At 33.1% G+C, this 18,024-nt stretch overlaps 1 protein-coding gene across 2 annotated transcripts in view; it reads right to left on the bottom strand.

Moving 5' to 3' along the window:
• Positions 1–4,972: 4,972 nt before the first annotated feature.
• PGR (progesterone receptor) overlaps positions 4,973–18,024 on the bottom strand; it is a 100,991-nt gene continuing 87,939 nt past the window's right edge. The window contains exons 7-8 of one of the 2 annotated variants that reach the window (XM_036859120.1): positions 8,460–8,617; positions 4,973–5,812 (exon numbers count right to left, since the gene is read on the bottom strand). In XM_036859120.1, the coding sequence (XP_036715015.1) occupies positions 5,657–5,812; positions 8,460–8,617 (314 nt within the window). In that variant the 3' untranslated portion in view covers positions 4,973–5,656. The remainder of the gene's footprint in view (positions 5,813–8,459; positions 8,618–18,024) is intronic. The other variant, XM_036859122.1, reaches the window with a different exon arrangement.

Below are 18,024 nucleotides of genomic sequence, written 5' to 3'. Positions count from 1 at the left end.
TCAACCAGCTAAAAGTAATGCTTTCCCCCTCTCTCCATGAGTGGAAAGAAAGCAAACAAACACGTGTTTAACAGTAAGGTCAGCATGACATAAAGCAACAAGAGCCAGTAAATTGAAAATGAGGTTGACATTTTGGGACTAATCCAGCAGTCCTGTAATACACTTCCAAACTCCACAGCTGCACAGGGCTGTGGACAAGCCTAGGCGCAGCCTCCAGGCAAGTGCCCGGAGCAATGCCTTGGAATGTGATCAACTCCAAGAAGAGGAGCAGATCCCTTTGTATTTGTCTTTGCTTTGGCTATAGGATACTTAGGTAATGTACATGTTAAATCACTGCTATTATGAACTGCTGCTGTTTAACTTATCATCAATGCCCTCCAAATTCTCAAATCTTCTATAATGACAGGGAGGAATTATTAAAGAAAATTAATAATTATTAAAGGAATTAATTAAAGAAATTAATTATTAAAATAATTAAAGAAAACTATTCTTGGCTTTTTTTTTTCAAATTTTTAAGCCACCCTGTTTCATGCCTAACTCTGGAGGTACAGATTTTATTGGTCCCAAGTAACTGATGGTCTGTAGGGACTTTTCCTGAACTTATATGGGGATGTGATCCAACCTGAATGCAATTATCTTGGCCCAGTTCACATTCTTGATTCATACTATGGATGTAGACCAATCCAGGCTGGATTGGATTCCATAATATGAAGTAAGTAGTCATTTATTTTACTGCTTTTTATTCAATTTTTAGATTTAATAAGGACCAGGGAGTACGGAATAATGGTACATTAAATAGATAATGGATGCTAGATGGAGACAGAGACTGTCTTTTCACTAAACATTGAGTAAGGAAAATACAGCGAAACCACAGAAATCAAGCAATTTTTTCTTCATTAAAATCATTACATGATTTAGTCTAGTGTGGATAAGCAATTTAGGACCTGGCAAACTTGTGAGATTTTCTGGCTATGTATTTCCTGTAAAATTTGAGATGTGAAAATTCCCCCTATCCAATGGGTATTTAAAAGGCATACTTTGAGGAAAAGATAGTTATGCCCTTTCTTGGGTTGTCTGCTTGTGGATTTAACTTTATCAGTAGAGACATGGTTGTTGAATTCTTGAGTATAAAAATGAAGTATCTTTAAATTTAAAAACAAAATTTTTTTTTTTTTAAATTTTGAGTGCTTATACATAATGCTCTGGAGATTGTAAAGATACTTAAAAGGATTCATATTCTATCCTGAAATCTGGTGTGTAAAGGGTAAGTGTACATGAGAGAAATTGCTCAGGTATTCACACAAAAACTTCCAGAAATTTAATAGCTATCTCACCAAAGGAATGCAAGATCAAGACAGACATAAAGATCTCTCCTGGGAATTTTATACCATAGTCTTAAGGATAGAAAGTTATTTTGGGAGTTGATGACTTTATCATGATTTCTAGGCCCATTGTTCCTTTTTGCAGAATTAGTACCATAGTAAAATAATCTAAGCATGTAGTATATAGCATAGATTTTTGGAAGGGCTGTGTTTTAGTCCAGCTCTCTATATTTTAAAGAAATACTTTTTTAAAAAGGTCAAAATCAGTACTATTACTCTTAATATTATAATCAAAGGGTGATAGGCTCTTTAGATTTTTGATAAAGCAGGCCTCAAACTCAAAAGACTATATTTTTTTCAGAGGAAGAAATTAATTGAAGACTTTTGAGCTATAATTTCAAATCAAATATATTAAATATTCATATGTACATACAGATAGCAATAAAGCAACTTCATTTTCTAGATTCCTTGGTTTCACTATAGAATATACCAGATTAATTTGATAAAATCATAACCAGAACTATGGCTTAATGAAAACAAAATAATAGCAGTTACTATTTCTGAACACCTGTACACTTTTTCATTTTCATTTCCATTAATTACAAAACAATTACCAAGGCAGGTTTAATCAGAGAGGTTAATGACTTGCTCAAGCTCATCCAGGTACTAAATGGCAGAGAAATGGAGTGCAGGCCTGGATCAGCTCTCTACACAGTACTCATTGTCAAATATATCACTGTAGCTGTGGATAATTTAGAAGTTACAGGTTGACCTGGTATGGCTATTTGAAAGGCATTGTTTTTGTAGAAAACATATTGACCACCATATTTGCATATTATCTGTGTTGCAACAAATTATTTTAATGCTAAATGTGAAAAATAATAGTACTGCCCAATATAAAAGTGCCATGTTTTTTAATAAAAACACAATTGTTACACAACAACTGACACTGGAGGTATAATTGCTTCAGACTCAAATGGCTTCTCAAACCTTTTTAAGAGAAATATTTTTATTAACTCAATAATCTATTTCAGTACCCTTCAAGTATTTTCTGATATATAACCTGTCTTCTTATGATTTAATTTCACTTTAGAGCCACCAGAAAGAACATGACCTATAAAATTAAGATAAAGGTTATGGCTACTACATAGCAATGGAGACATTAGTTGGCAGGAATTTGTAGAGGAAAAGATTTAGAGGCTAGATATCTTCCATTTGGTGATGTCATGTTCTTTTCCAAAAGCTTTCTTTCATTTTTTAAACCTTAACTTGAAATATTAAATCCTAGTATTTAGACATCTAGGTTTTCTTGTGCTAACAGCAGGCACTCAATAAATATTTATTGAATGAAATCAGAGATGAGAAAATTTTGTATACTGAGGTTTATAATACAAAACAATTTAGGGCTACTTAAATATAAGAAACAATTGTGTTTGTGGAATTTTTCTTAGGGAGGGAACTAATACGCCATTCTGTTTTAAAATTTAGCACAGGGAGCATAAAATGTGTTCTTAATAAATAAATAATGTACTTATATTCGCCTATGTTATAGTCAGTACAAGGAGAGAGCTCACAAAGTAGCAAAGAAAGGTGGAAAATTTAAAGAGATGAAGTTAGGGAGCATGGGAAGAGAACGTGATAAAGCCATGCATACAGAAATATGCCCCGATGTAACAAAAGAAAGAGAGATCCATGGCGATACCAAACCCAGAGAACATGTCATTCAACTCCCAGCCGAGAAACGCTATTGTCCTATCATCTCAAAGTGGCTCTCAGACTAGTAGTAGAGTAACAATACAGAATAACCCACTATTGTGATCCAGATGTGCACAAAATACATGCGGATCCTTAGGAGGAAACAAGTCACTATCTGGAAGATGCAGGGAACACACGACAGAAGTATGTTTGGCTGAGTCTTGAAGGTTGAGATAGGACTGGTATCAAAGGGGGGAAATTAAGGCAGAAGATTGGTGGTAAAAAGATTTGTGTGGCTGGAACATAAGATGAATGTATGACAGAAGAAAGTAAAGAGAGTAAAGTTACAGAAATTGATGCTTCAACACCGTTTCAGAGTGACTATCATGTGCCCGCATTAATAAGAGTGGACCAATTAAAATGTAATGTCTGAGGATGGAGCCCAGGAAAGGGTACTGTTAAAAAGCTCCCCTGGAGACCGTAATGTGCAGCTATAGTTGAGAAGCACTGCAGTAGGTGACTGGAAATCAGTGAACATTTTCACGTGAGGTAATGGCAAAATTGGATCTTTTTAGGAAAATAACTTTGGTCTGGAGAATGGAGACAGAACGAGTCTGTGTGTTTAAGACTTTGAAGGACTAAAGAGCAGTCCACAGTCTATTGTAATACATATGTAGTCACAGAAAAAGACATGTAGATAGACATACTAAGGAACAGACCATTTTTATACTAATGTTAAGACTATTTGGAATTCTTGGGTTAAACTCTTATTGAAAGTTATAACCAAGCATTATAAAATTTGTATATTATCTATTTGCCACATGGACCTAAAGAACCCAAGCCAAGGGCCCTGGTTGGAACTTGTTTTAATCCCTATTTCACATCCCTTATGAGGATTCACTGTTTACACATGCTCTATAGTTAATTCATTTTGAAAATTGAAGAAGTTATTGGCAAGAAACAGTTATGGTAACATTATCAGGCCAATTTTTTTGATCAGATGAAATCACTTTATCTTGTTTTGGGGGTCATATTACTATTCATTAAGATTATTCTATGTTACTTTCCCTTGGTAAACTGCAAGTATTTATCAGTTGAAGGGAATGGGTAATTTAAAAATGCATTAAGAAATCAGACACTTCAGTAAATGTTTTCTGTATTGTTTTCAGAGTTTCTTTGATTTTCTCATTAACAACTATTAATCTGCATAAGGTAGGATGTTTTATTTGTAAGGTAACGTCCAATTTTAAAGAAATTTCAAAAAAGAATTGTCTACTAGTTTCTTCAAGCTGTTAAAAATTATACATATATATATGCTTAAAATTGGTATAAATTATTTTATCTAGGAAAAAAGTTATAGGTTTTGATTTTTACCAGTGGTTCTTCCTGTTTTATGTATGTGTGTGTGTATTCTTTTTTTTTAATGGATCTCCAGTGACACCTCAGAAAAGAACTCTTGTTTGTCTCCTAAAGGGATATTTTCAGCTCATATAACAATGTGAATTGTGGGTTTTCTAGTTATTGTAATTGGTTGTATTATTTTCAGCCAGTTTCTAATGTTTCCTGAAATATCTCTTAGATTGGATCAGAGACACTCAAAATTTTTTAACTGTGATTTGTCCAATATGTCCTACCGAGTGGAGAAAGAGAGTAATATTTCTCTTTTTTTTTCTTCCCACCTTTCCTCCCTCCCTGCTTGCCTTCCTTCCTTTCTTCTTTGATTTGAGAAGTGAGTAAGGAGCTCTCACCGAAAGGAACATTCTACTGGAAAGTTATTATTACACCAATATTAAAGGTGAGACTCAGTAAGGTTAAGTGACTTTCCACACGCCCTAGATGTAAGGAGTGGAGTTAGGCCACAGACTCTCTGACTTCCTACTTCCTATTTTGATACAGAATACCTTATTACAGGACAATTCCCAAAAAAAGATTAGTAAAATACTACAAAACCCATAATGCTCTTGTCATAATGCTATGGCTCTCCTTAATAACTTTCTTAGAGACTTGTGTTTCCAATCTGGGAAACAGTCTTAACATATAAGCTGGTCATCCTAGTTTGAGGAGCATCAATCTATTTCAAGAATTTTAAACCCTTTTTCTGTACATTTTTTGCATTAAAAACCCTTTGGAGAATCTGATTAAGGTTATAAATTTCCTTCTCACGAAAATGTATATACACTCATATAGATAGAATTTTGTATACCATTTTAAGGTTTCATTTTTGTAAATATAGTTAGGGAGCCAAAGGGAGCTATTATATAGAAAGAACATATAATAACTTTTTATTTTTATGTATAAGATTTTTTTTTCTCTAAGGTAGAAGATTTGTTATACGTGAAAGTTAAAAATCTCACCTAAATGGCATGAAATGATATAAGATTAACTTTAACAATCAACCTAATACTTTTTCAATCTTGTAAACTCTTAAAGAAAATATGGGTACACGAAAACACTAAAAATTCAAATTATGCTTTATAAAGGAAATCAATTAAACCTCACAACTTTTATCTGAAATTTACACAGTACGATATGTTATAAATGTAAGGCTTTGAGAAGAACATTGTAAAAACCCGATACCTCATAATCCTGACCAAAACAAAAACAGACAAAATTTAATTTTTTAAAGATAAAAACGGCATTCACTTTTTATGAAAGAGAAGAGGTTTCACCATCCCTGCCAAGATCTTGGGTAATTGTGCAGCAATAACCTCAGACATCATTTCTGGAAATTCAACACTCAGTGCCCGGGACTGGATAAATGTATTCAAGCAGTACAGATGAAGTTGTTTGACAAGCTGTTGGTTTAACAAATGGATAGGAAACATGTAAGAAAAATAATATATTCATATACTATACAAACATGGCAGCTTATTTTTCTAATAATAGAAATACTTAAGATGTTTTTTCTTACCGAACTGAAAACATCTCCCTCCACTTTCTAGCATAATATGTAAAATATTACATACTCATGACAAAATATCCTAATATATAGAAAGATTTAAAGAAATGAAAGTATTCTGTAAACCCACAGGATAACCAAGTGAACATTTTGGTATATTTCAAGGTTTTTTTTTAATACATACTCAGGTATACACATAATATACACACATGCATATATATTTCCATAAATGAAATTATTTTATAGTCTATTTCTTAATCGAGCTTTTCCATATAACAACATATAGACAATATACAGACTCTTCTATTTCAGTACAAACAACCCAGCATAATCCATTTTAATCTAATTTTAATTTTTTCAAAGTAATTCATGTACATAATTTTGAAAGTCAGCTAGTACTGGAAGACCTATAGCAACAAAAACAACAGTAGCAACAACACAGATGTAACCACTTTAAACTTCTTTAGCCTGTGTCATTTGATATTTATCTGTGTATTTCTAATAAATTTTATTTTCCAAAGTTTGCATTATTGATTAAGTTTCTATTAAATGAGGATTTAGCTCTCTTGTACTATATACCCCCCTCCTCAACTACACACACTTTCTCTTCTCTCCATTCTCTATATAGTTATATCTCAATTATTGGCTAAATCGATATCTAACATTTATATTACAAAGATTTTTATTGTTTCCTGCTGGATTACATTTTCTTTCTTATATGACTTACTTTAATTTTGCTAGGGCTAATCACCTTACGTTTCTGTTTCCTTTGTTTTTTCTATATCACAAAGCCATAGTCAGATTTTCTGACAGAACTGTAAAGACTCACTTCAATATGTTCATGCAATTGGTAATAGCTCAGTTCCATTTTTTTCTTGGTATTAGTGTCCTGAAATCCTCTGCATTAGTTAGTGTGCTGGGACACCCCTTTGCATCTCTCTTGGGTTGAATCTTCTACTTTGGCTTACTCCAGTGTTTTGTTGTAAGAAATCCTTCAGGTGCCCTTGAGAAAGTTTGTATTTGAGGTAATCTCTATGAGATCTTGCAAGTCTGAAAATACTTTTATGATGCCATCATATTTGTTTGATGGTTTGGCTGGTAAAAAACTTGTTGAAGATTTTTCTTTCCTTGAAAATTCTGAAGGTATTGCTCCATTGTTTTCTGGGTTCCAGTATTGCTATTGAGAAGTCCAACATCCTTCTGAATCCTGATGATTTGATGTGACTTATTTCTTTTTTCATTGGTATATTTTATGATACCCTCTTTATTCCAGGTATGCTGAAATTTTACAATGTGCCTTGGTTCAGTTGTGCTGTGCCTGTATACTGGGCCCTTACACTCAGAAAACTCATATCCTTCAGTTCTAGCAACTTTTCTTTTATGATTTCTTACATAATTTCCTCGCCTTGATTTTCTCTCTTCTTTCTTCTGGAAATTACTAGCTGGAGAATGGAACCCCATGGATTAATCCCCTAAATTTGCTATCTCTCTACTTTTTCATATCTTTATCTTTTTTGTTATTTTTTTCTGGGTTTCCCTGAGATTTATATTTCCTGAGTTTTATATTTATATTGAATTTTTAATTTCTGCTCTTCTTTAATTATCCAAAAGTGTTTTCTTGCTAAATGTTCCTTATAAAATGTTTTCTATTCTTGTTTCATGGATGCAACATCATTCTTATTTCTCTGAATATCTTAATTTTTTGAAGCTTTCTTCTATTTTCTGCACTCTTGCTTTTTCCTTTAAGTTACATTTTTTTCTGTTTATTTTGCTCTCTGCTTTACATTTTAGAGGCTTTATCTAAATGGCTAATAATCTTGGCTGTCGGTTCATATTCAGCAGTGAGGCCTCAAATTTGACCTGGTGAGTAGAGAGCTTTTTTATGCTTTGTTGTTATTTTAGTGTGGTTTCTGAACACAGTAGTGATAAAAGCTTGTATGCAATATGTCTCGACTAACCCCATATATCTTATTTTATTTACCCAGTTTTGGTGTCAGGTATTTCTAGGGTTTTTTTCCTCTTGTATAGGCAATGATGCATACATATCTTAAATACTTGTCTAATTATTTATTTAAGATAAGCCCTAAAAAGTGGGAATTTGAAAAGCACACAAACTTTAACTACTGCTACATGCTGCCAGATTGTCCATTAGCACTGTTACTGACTTATAACTCCATCCAAAATGGTATGAGAGTCTTATTCTCCACATCCATATCTTTGCTTTTCCTGTACACATAAAATCTTTTCTAGCTTAAGACAAAAACATTTGAGAGCATATTCAGAAAAATGTGTCACAATTCCTATCAACCATTAAATTACTCTCAAATTATACAAATACTAGTAAAAGGATATTTGGGTGATCTACACTAAAAATGAAAAAAGCATAATATAAATTCTGAGCAGTATGATACAGGTTTTTAAAATGTAAGTACAAATATAAATTTGAAGAAAACACATGAAGTAAAATTTATATTTCACATTTAAGAAGTTATAGATATAATTCAGAAAATAATCATTAATATTCTAGAAAACAAAATACTTACATCATGCAAGTTATCAAGAAGTTTCGTAAGTTGGTAGAAACGCTGTGAGCTAGGGACAACTCCTTTTTGCCTCAAACCAATTGCCTTGATGAGCTCTCTAATGTAGCTTGATCTCATCTCTTCAAACTGGCTTTGGCTTCTTAGTCCTTCCAAAGGAACTGCAAGAAGATAATTACAAATGGCAGTTATGTTTAAAAAAGATGACACTAGCAGTTTATAATATAAATTTCTGAGCTGTATAATGATTTATTTTGATTTGCAACTCTAGATACAAACATCTTAAATAGGAAAAGTTTTAGAACATGTAAACTTCTAGTTCTTTTGAAGAATATGATAAGAACAACTAGGTAAGTTAAAGAACATTTCAGCTTACCTATTTTAGAGCTATTAGCATTTGCTCAAAAGAGCACCTGACATTATTCTACATTCCTGTCTAAAATACTTAGTTTGATTTAGTTTACAACTACATGTATGCTGGATCTTTTTTGTCTTTGTCTCCTTCCTGCTGATATGAGAGAAAGCCATTGATATTTGAATTTTCTCTTATATTCAGCCACTTGGTTTTACTGTATTTTATTTATTCATTTATTTATATTTTAAAATCTAACAGCTTTTGTTTGATTTTTTTTTTTCGGTATAAGACAATACTATATTCAAATAATAGCTTCATTTTCTCCTTTCCAACAGTTGTAGCTCTCATTTCTGCCTCATGGTTCAATGCACTGTTTAAGACTTGCAGAACAATATTAAATAATAATAGTAATGGTAAATACCCCTATTTTGTTGCTGATTTTATTGAGAATACCTCTCATTCCTATTATGATGTTAACTGGTAATTTATATATCTACCTCTGAAATCCTTAATTCATACATCCAAATGTTGGGCACAACTTCCTACTCTTATGACTAGTTCTCTTGTTTCCACTACATAGTCAATTTACCTATTGCTTTTCTCCTAAATCTTTTTGGTCCTTCTGTTGTCACTTGTCTGAGATGTCTGGTTGATTTCTTTAGCAACTCTATTACCAGAACTCCCAGTTTCCTTGTTTCCTTTTACTTTGGTCTCACTTGTCCTACAAACAAATCTTCAAACTGAAGTGAAGTTTCTGACTTTTTCTGCAACTACATCCAGATTGCTGAAAGAAAAATCACATAATCTCTGGATTTATGATCTTGACCCTTAGCAATATTTCTATAGAGAAGTGTACTTCATTTGAGCAAAGCCAACCGTATGTGTCCAGCAAAGGGAGATAAATAATCCTTTTCCAAAAACTCCGACTTTATTCCCTCTACCCCAATCAGACCTTGGCTTCCACTTCCCTTGGAAAAAAGACGGCCGCAGATAACAAACCGATAGAAACCAAAAGTTAATTCTTTGGTTTTGAGTTTTCAAGAGCTCACATCCTGAGTATAAAAGGGATTTAGAAAGGTAATCTTGGCAATATGAGATTTTTACTCCAATTGAAAACTTAACTGTTGTACATACATTTGTATGTATATGCTATGTGTATCTATGATCTTGTCCCTCTACTTCATATGGCAGCTATTTTATTTTTTTTTAATTTACCATTTTAACCTTTTATTACTTTAAAAAAAATTTTTTTTTTTTTTTTTGGCTGCACCACATGGCATGTGGGATCTTAGTTCCATGCCCCCTGCATTGGAAGCTCCAAGTGTTAACCACTGGACCACCAGGGAAATCCCTATAGCAGCTATTTTAAACATCCATAACTCTTTTTACACTTCCCAACCAATCCTCAAATCTTCCTCACTCTTAAACATGACTATAAAATTATTTTTTCTTCTGATTACTGAAGTACTGTCTTCTCATTGGGCTTTAAAGAGTTGGAAAACTAGTAACCCAAAGCCCTCACTATATCCATCTAAGCGTTTAGGACCAGACTTGAATCAATTATCCTCTTTACAAGAGAAGCGGGCCTAATCCCACACTGCCTCATTCTTTTAGTATCAACACTAACAACATGCTCCTAGGATATGATAATTTAATCACTAGGCTCTCATCCTATGCTCCTGGGATATCTCTGAAAATTATCCTCCTCTCCTACTCTCTTCCTTAGATTTCAGATCTATGGTGAACCAGCTCTCCAAAAAATTTCTATTTCCTTTGAGCTCTTTACATTAATTCATTGTTTTCTTAATTATTACACCCAGCATTACATGATTGGAGAATTTTCTCTCAGATTCTTATTGAGTCCACATGTGGGTTTTTAGGATTTCTTGTAATTATGTTAGTGGCAAATGGGAGAGAGTGAGTGAAGGGCAGTTAGCCAGATGCTATTTTAGATAAGAATACTTTAAAAAAAGAATACTTATTTTTGGTTTAGCTAATTTAAAAATAATGTGTATTCATTGGAAAAATTTTAGAAAATACAGAAAATACATGGAAAATTACAAGTCACCTGAGATCCTACAATCCAATATTTTAGGACATTTCCTAATATTATATTGAGAACATTTACTTATATCATTCAAAATTCTTCAAAAATGAATGTTTTAATTCTCACATAAAATTTCATATCACAAAAATGTGTAGGACATACAATTTATTTAATTGTTTTATCATTTGACATTTGGAATATTTTACTAATCTAAACAATACTTATGATGAATGTCTTATTTTTTATGGATATATTCTTAGAAGTAGAATTATTAGAGTAAAAGGTATTAACTGTCTTAACACTGATAATATACATTTCTAAACTACTTCTTACTAGTTAACTGTTGTGTGCTTTGTAATGAGTATTTTCATTTTAGGTAATCTTTGCTTTTTATAGAGAAAAATAAAATACCATCTCATTTTCACTTCTCTATTAGTGAGGTTGAACAATTTTCTTAAGCTTTTTAGTGATTTTTTTTCTGTTTTCTATTCATTTATAGTGATCTAAGCTGTATTTTAAATATTCTTCTCAGTTTGTGGTTTAAAGCCTAGTTTTAAAATATTTAATCAGTTTTGTAACTTTATTAGGGCAAAGAGTACTGCCCAGGCAATCCAAATTTTGCCATGCTCCAGAGGCAAACACTTTCAATTCTTTCAACTATTTCTTTTGATCTTTCCTTCCATAGCTTTCAATAACATCCTTATAGTGCTGCTCCTTGAGTTTTTATTTTTAACTTTTGACTTTCCAGTATGGAAAATGGGACTGTAGCTCTATTTCCATATTCCAGATCTACTATTACCCCCACACCACAAACACACTCACACACATAGAACTTCCTATTCCTCCTCTTCCTAATATCATTTTCATAATATTGGTTAGATCAATATTCAGTGTTTATTATTTTAGCTATGCAAAATGCTGCTACAGTCAAGTCATATAGCATTTACTATGATTTCTTTTCTTTTCTAGTATAATTTTTTGTTTTACTGAGAGTAAGTAACCATATTGATGGGTGTGAAGTGGTATCTAATTGTTTTTTATTTGTGTTTCTCTAATGACTAGTGATGCTGAGCATCTTTTCGTATGCTTAATGGCTGTTTGTAAACCTTCTTTTGAGAAATGTCTATCAAGACCTTTATTTATTTTTAAATTGGTTTATTTTTTTATTGTTGAATTGTAGAGGTTCTTTATGTTGTCTGGATATTAATACTTTTACCTTGGCAGACATATGATTTTCAATATTTTCACCAATTCAATGGATTGCCTTTTCTTTGTGTTGTGTCCTTTGATACACGGAAGTTTTAAATTTTGATAAAGTCTATTTATCTTTTTCTTTTGTTGCCTGTGTTTTGGATGTTATATCCAAGAAATCACTGCAAAATCCAATGTCACAAAACTTTCCCTCTATGTTTTCTTCTAAGGGTTTCATAGTTTTAGATCTTAGATTTAGTTCTTTGATTTATTTCAAGTTAATTAAAATTTTTGTTGAAATATAGTTGATGTACAATATGTTAATTTCAGGTGTACTACATAATGATTTGACATTTGCATACTTTATGAAATGATCACCACAATCAGTATAGAAAACATCTGTCACCATACAAAGTTATTACTTACAAAGTTATTATATTACTGGCAATATTACTTATGCTGTATATTACATGCACTGGCTTATTTATTTTGTAACTGGAGGTTTGTACCTCTTAATCCCCTTTACCTATTTTGCCCCCTATCCCCTCCCCTCTGGCAACCACCTATTTGTTCTCAGTATCTATGAGTCTGTTTTCATTTTGTTTTATTTGTTTGTTTTGGTTTTTAGATTCCACATGTAAGTGAGATCACATAATATTTGTCTTTCTCTGAATTATTTCACTTAGCCCAATACCCTCTAGATCCATCCATGTTGTTGCAAATGGCAACATTTCTTTTTTTATGGCTGAGTAATATTCCATTATATATTGCCATATATATATATATATATATATATATATATATATATATACCACATCTTCTTTATCCATTTATTTATCAGTGGACACTTACATTGCTTCCATATCTTAGCTATTATAAATAGTGCTGCAATGAACAGTGGTATGCATATATCTTTCAAATTAGTGTTTTTGTTTTCTTCAGGTAAATACCCAGAAGTGAAATTGCTGGACCATATGGCAATTCTATTTTTAATTTTTTGAAGAACTTACATACTATTTATCATAGTGGCTGTACCAACTTACAACCCTACCAATGGTGCACAAGGGTTCCCTGTTCTCCACATTCTCGTCAACACTTGTTATTTGTTGCTTTTTTAATGATAAGCCATTCTGACAGGTGTGAAGTAGTATCTCATTGTGGTTTTGATTTGTATTTCCTTGATGATTAGGGACATTGAGCATCTTTTCATGTATCTGTTGGCCATCTGAGTATCTTCTTTGGAAAAACGTCTCTTCAGGTCCTCTGCCCATTTTTTAATCAGGTTGTTTTTTGATATTGAGTTGTATGAGTTCTTTGTACATTTTGGATACTAACTCCTTATCAAATATAGAATTTGAAAATATCTTCTCCCATTCAGTAACATGCTTTTTCATTTTGTTGATAGTTTCCTTCACCTTGCAAAGCTCTTTAGTTTGATGTAGTCCCATTTGTTTATTTTTGCTTTTGTTGGCCTTGCCTGAGGCGATAGATCCAAAGAATATTGCTAAGACCAATGTCAAAGTGCATACTGCCAAACATAGGCAATAAAACATATACTGTAGGAATTTTATGGTGTCAGGTCTTACATTTAAGTCTTTAATCCATTTGGAATTTACTTTTGTACATGGTGTGAGAAAGTAGTCCAGTTTAATTCTTTTGCATGAAGCTGTCCATTTTTCTCAACACCATTTATTGAAGAGGCTGTATCTTCATTGTATATTCTTGCCTCCTTTGTCTTAGATTAGTTGGTCTTACAAGTATGGGTTTATTTCTAGGCTCTCAATTGTGTTTCATTGATCTATGTGTCTGTTTTTGTGCCAGTACCATAGTGTTTTGATTACTGTAGCTTTGTAGTATAGTTTGAAATCAGGGCTCTTGATAGCTCTAGCTTTGTTCTTCTTTTTCAAGATTGCTTTGGCTATTCAGGGTCTTATGTGTTTCCATACAAATTTTACAATTATTTTTTCTAGTTCTGTGGAAAATGCCTGTAGTATTTTCTTTTTTTAATTAATTAATTAATTTATTTATTTTTGGCTGTGCTGGGTCTTTGTTTCTGTGTGGGTGCTTTCTCTAGCTGCGGCAAGTGGGGGCCACTCTTCATCGTGGTGCGCGGGCCTCTCACTATCGTGGCCTCTCTTGTTGCGGAGCACAGGCTCCAGACGCGCAGGCTCAGTAGTTGTGGCTCACAGGCCTAGTCGCTCCGCGGCATGTGGGATCCTCCCAGACCAGGGCTCGAACCTGTGTCCCCTGCATTAGCAGGCAGATTCTCAACCACTGTGCCACCAGGGAAGTCCAATGCCTGTAGTATTTTGATAGGGTTTGCATTGAATCTATAGATAGCCTTGGGCAGTATGATCATTTTAACAACATTAATTCTTCCAATCCATGAGCATGGTCTATCTTTCCATTTGTTTATGTCATCTTCTATTTCTTTCACCAATATCTTGCAGTTTCTAGATTACTCGTCTTTTATCTCTTTGGTTAGATTTATTCCTAGGTATTTTATTCTTTTTGATGCAATTATAAATGGAATTGTTTTATTAATTTCTCCTTCTGATAGTTTATTATGTGTATAGAAGTACAACATATTTCTGTATATTAATTTTCTCTCCTACAACTTTACTGAATTCATTTATTAGTTTAAATAGTTTTTGGTAGCATCTTTAGGATTTTCTACATATAGTATCATGTCATCTGCAAACAGCGGCAGTTTTACTTCTTCTTTTCCAATATGGATGGTATTTATTGCTTTTTCTTGTCTGACACTGTGGCTAGAACTTCCAATACTATGTTGAATAAAAGTGATGAAAGTGAGCATCTTTGTCTTGTTCCTGATCTCAGAGAAAATGCTTTCAGATTTCACCACTGAGTATGACATTGGCTGAGGGTTTGTCATATATGGCCTTTATTATGTTGAGATCTGTTCCCACCACACCCATTTTGTTAAGAGTTTTTATCATAAATGGATGTTGAATTTTGTCAGAAGCTTTTTCTGCATCTATTGAGATGATCATATGGATTTTATTCTTCAATTTGTTAATTTGGTTCATTATATTGATTGATTTGCAGATACTGAAGCTTCCTTGCATCCCTGGGATAAATCCCACCTCATCATGGTGCATTATCCTTTTAATGTATTATTGAATTCAGTTTGCTAATACTTTGCTGAGAGTTTTGCATCTACGTTCATCAGTGGCCTGTAATTTTCTTTTTTTGTGTTATCTTTGTCTGGTTTTGGTATCAAGGTGATGCTGGCCTCATAGAATGCTGGCCTATTTAACTTTTTTTAATACTTGAGAATGATATGGGTAAAATTCGCCCGTGAAGCCATCTGGTCCTTGACTTTTGTTTGTTGGGAGTTTTTGGATTATTGATTCAATTTCATTAATGGTAATCATTCTGTCCATATTTTCTATTTCTTCCTAATTCACTCTTAGAGATTGTACATTTCTTTTTTGTTTTTAGGTTTTTTAAAAATTTATCTTTATTTTTTTATTGGAGTATAGTTGCTTTACAATATTGTGTTAGTTTACACTGTACAGCAAAGTGTCAGCTGCAGGTATACATATATCCCCTCTTTTTTGGATTTCCTTCTCATTTAGGTCACCACAGAGCACTGAGTAGAGTTGCCTGTGCTATACAGTAGGTTCTCATTAGTTATCTATTTTACACATAGTGTCAATAGTGTACATATGTCAATCCCAGAGATTGCACATTTCTAGCAATGTATCCATTTCTTCTAGGTTGTCCATTTTATTGGCATATTTGTACTAATTGGTACATATTGTACTAACCTCTTATGATCTTTTTATTTCTGTGGTGACAGTTGTAACTTCTTTTTCATTTCTGATTTTATTTTTATGGGCCCTCTTCCTTTTTTTCTTGGTGATTCTGGCTAAAGTTTTATTAATTTTGTTTATCTTTTTAAAGAACCAGCTTTTAGCTTAATTGATCTTTTCTATTGTTTTTTCATCTCTGTTTCATTTATTTCTGTTCTGATCTTTCTTTCTTTTCTTCTACTAAGTTTGGGTTTTGTTTGCTCTTCTTTTTCTAGTTCCTTTAGGTGTAGATTAGATTGTTCATTTGATTTCTTTGTTGTTGTTGTGTCTTGAGGTAGGCCTGTATTGCTATAAATTTCCCTCTTGGAACTGCTTTGGCTGTGTCCCATAGATTCCGGAACAATTTGTTTTCCATTTTCATTTGTCTCAAGGTATATTTTTATTTTCTCTCAATTTCTTCAGTGACCATTGGTTGTTTAGAAGCATATTGTTTAGACTCCCTGTAATTTTTTCCAGTTTTTTTCCTTGTAGTTGATTTCTAGTCTCATACTATTGTGTTCAGAATAGACACTTAATATGATTTAATTTTTCTTAAATTTATTGAGACTTGTTTTGTGGCCTAGCATGCAATCTATCCTGGACAATGTTCCATGTGGACTTGAAAAGTGTGTGTATTCTCCTGTTTTTTTAATGGAATGTTCTGTAGATATCTATTAAGTCCATCTAGTCTAACGTTTCATTTAAGGCCCATGTTTCCTATTGACTTTCTGTCTGGATTTTCTGTACATTGATGTAAGTGGGGTGTTAAAGTCCCCTAGTATTATTGTATTACCATCAATTTCTCCCTTTTTGTTTGTTATTATTTGCTTCATGTACTTAGGCAGTATTTTATACCTTTTTAATGTGTGTATCCCTTAACTACTTATTGTATATAGATGATTTTACTACTTTTGTCTTTTAACCATTTACTAGCTTTACAAGTGGTGATCTACTACCTTTATTGTATGTCTGTCTTTACTGGTAAGAACTTTCCTTTCAGAGTTTTATATTTCTAGTTGTGGCCTTTCCTTTCTGCTTAGCAGAGTCTCTTTAACATTTTTTGTCAAGCTGGTTTAGTGGTACTGAACTCTTCTAGCTTTTGCTCGACTGTGAAATTTTTTTTCTTTCCTTTAAATCTGAATGATATCCTTGCTAGGTAGAGTATTCTTGGTTGTAGGTTTTTTCCTTTCATAACTTTGACTGTATCATGCCACTCTCTTCTTGCTTGCATAGTTTCTGCTGAAAAGTTAGCAGATGGTCTTAAGGAAGTTCCCTTGTACATAACTAGCTGGTTTTTTTTTCTTGCTGCTTTTAAGATTCTGTCTTTATCTTTAATTTTTGTCATTTTAAGTATCATGTGTCTTGGTGTGGACCTCTTTGGGTCCATCTTATTTATAGTTTTTTGTGCTTCCTGGATCTGGATGTCTGTTTCCTTCCTCAGGTTAATGAATTTTTCCAGCTATTATTTCTTAAGGTCTTGACCCTTTTCTCTCTCTTCTCTCTTTCTGGGACTGTGTAATACAAATGTTAGTACGCTTGATATTGCCCCAGAGGTCTCTTAAACTATCCTCATTTTTTAAAGTTCATTTTTCTTTTTTCTGTTCAGCTTGGGGGATATACACTACTTCATCTTCCAGATCACTAATCCATTCCTCTGTATCATCTAATCTATTCTTTCTTTCTATTTCAGTTATAGTATTCTTCAGCTCTGATTGGTTCTTTGTAATTTTTAACTCTTTGTTGGAATTCTGTGTTCATGAACATCTTTACAATCATTACCTTGAACTCTTTTTTGGGGGGGGGGGGCGGGTAGATTGCTTATCTCCAATTCATTTGGTTCTTTTTCAGAGATTTTGTTTTGTTTTTCTGTTTGGAAAATATTCCTCTTTATTCTCATTTTTCCCAACTCTCTGTGTTTATTTCTATGTGTTATGTAGGTTGGTTACATTTCCCAATCTTGGAGAACTGGCCTTATGAATGAGACGTTCTAGGGACCCAGCAGTATGTTCCCCTCTGGCCACCAGAGCTATACTCTCTAGTATGTGGACTGTGTGTGCCCTTCTGTTGTGATGGGACTGACAACTGTGGGTGCACTGGTAGGGAGGGCTGGTTCCCTGTGAGTCCCTGCCTTATGTGGTGGCTACAGGCCCACTGGCA

The sequence above is a fragment of the Balaenoptera musculus genome, chromosome 8, assembly GCF_009873245.2.
Source record: "Balaenoptera musculus isolate JJ_BM4_2016_0621 chromosome 8, mBalMus1.pri.v3, whole genome shotgun sequence".
Taxonomy (NCBI): domain Eukaryota; kingdom Metazoa; phylum Chordata; class Mammalia; order Artiodactyla; family Balaenopteridae; genus Balaenoptera; species Balaenoptera musculus.
The sequence above is the reverse complement of the archived record's forward strand: the minus strand, read 5'-3'. Positions and strand labels throughout refer to the sequence as shown.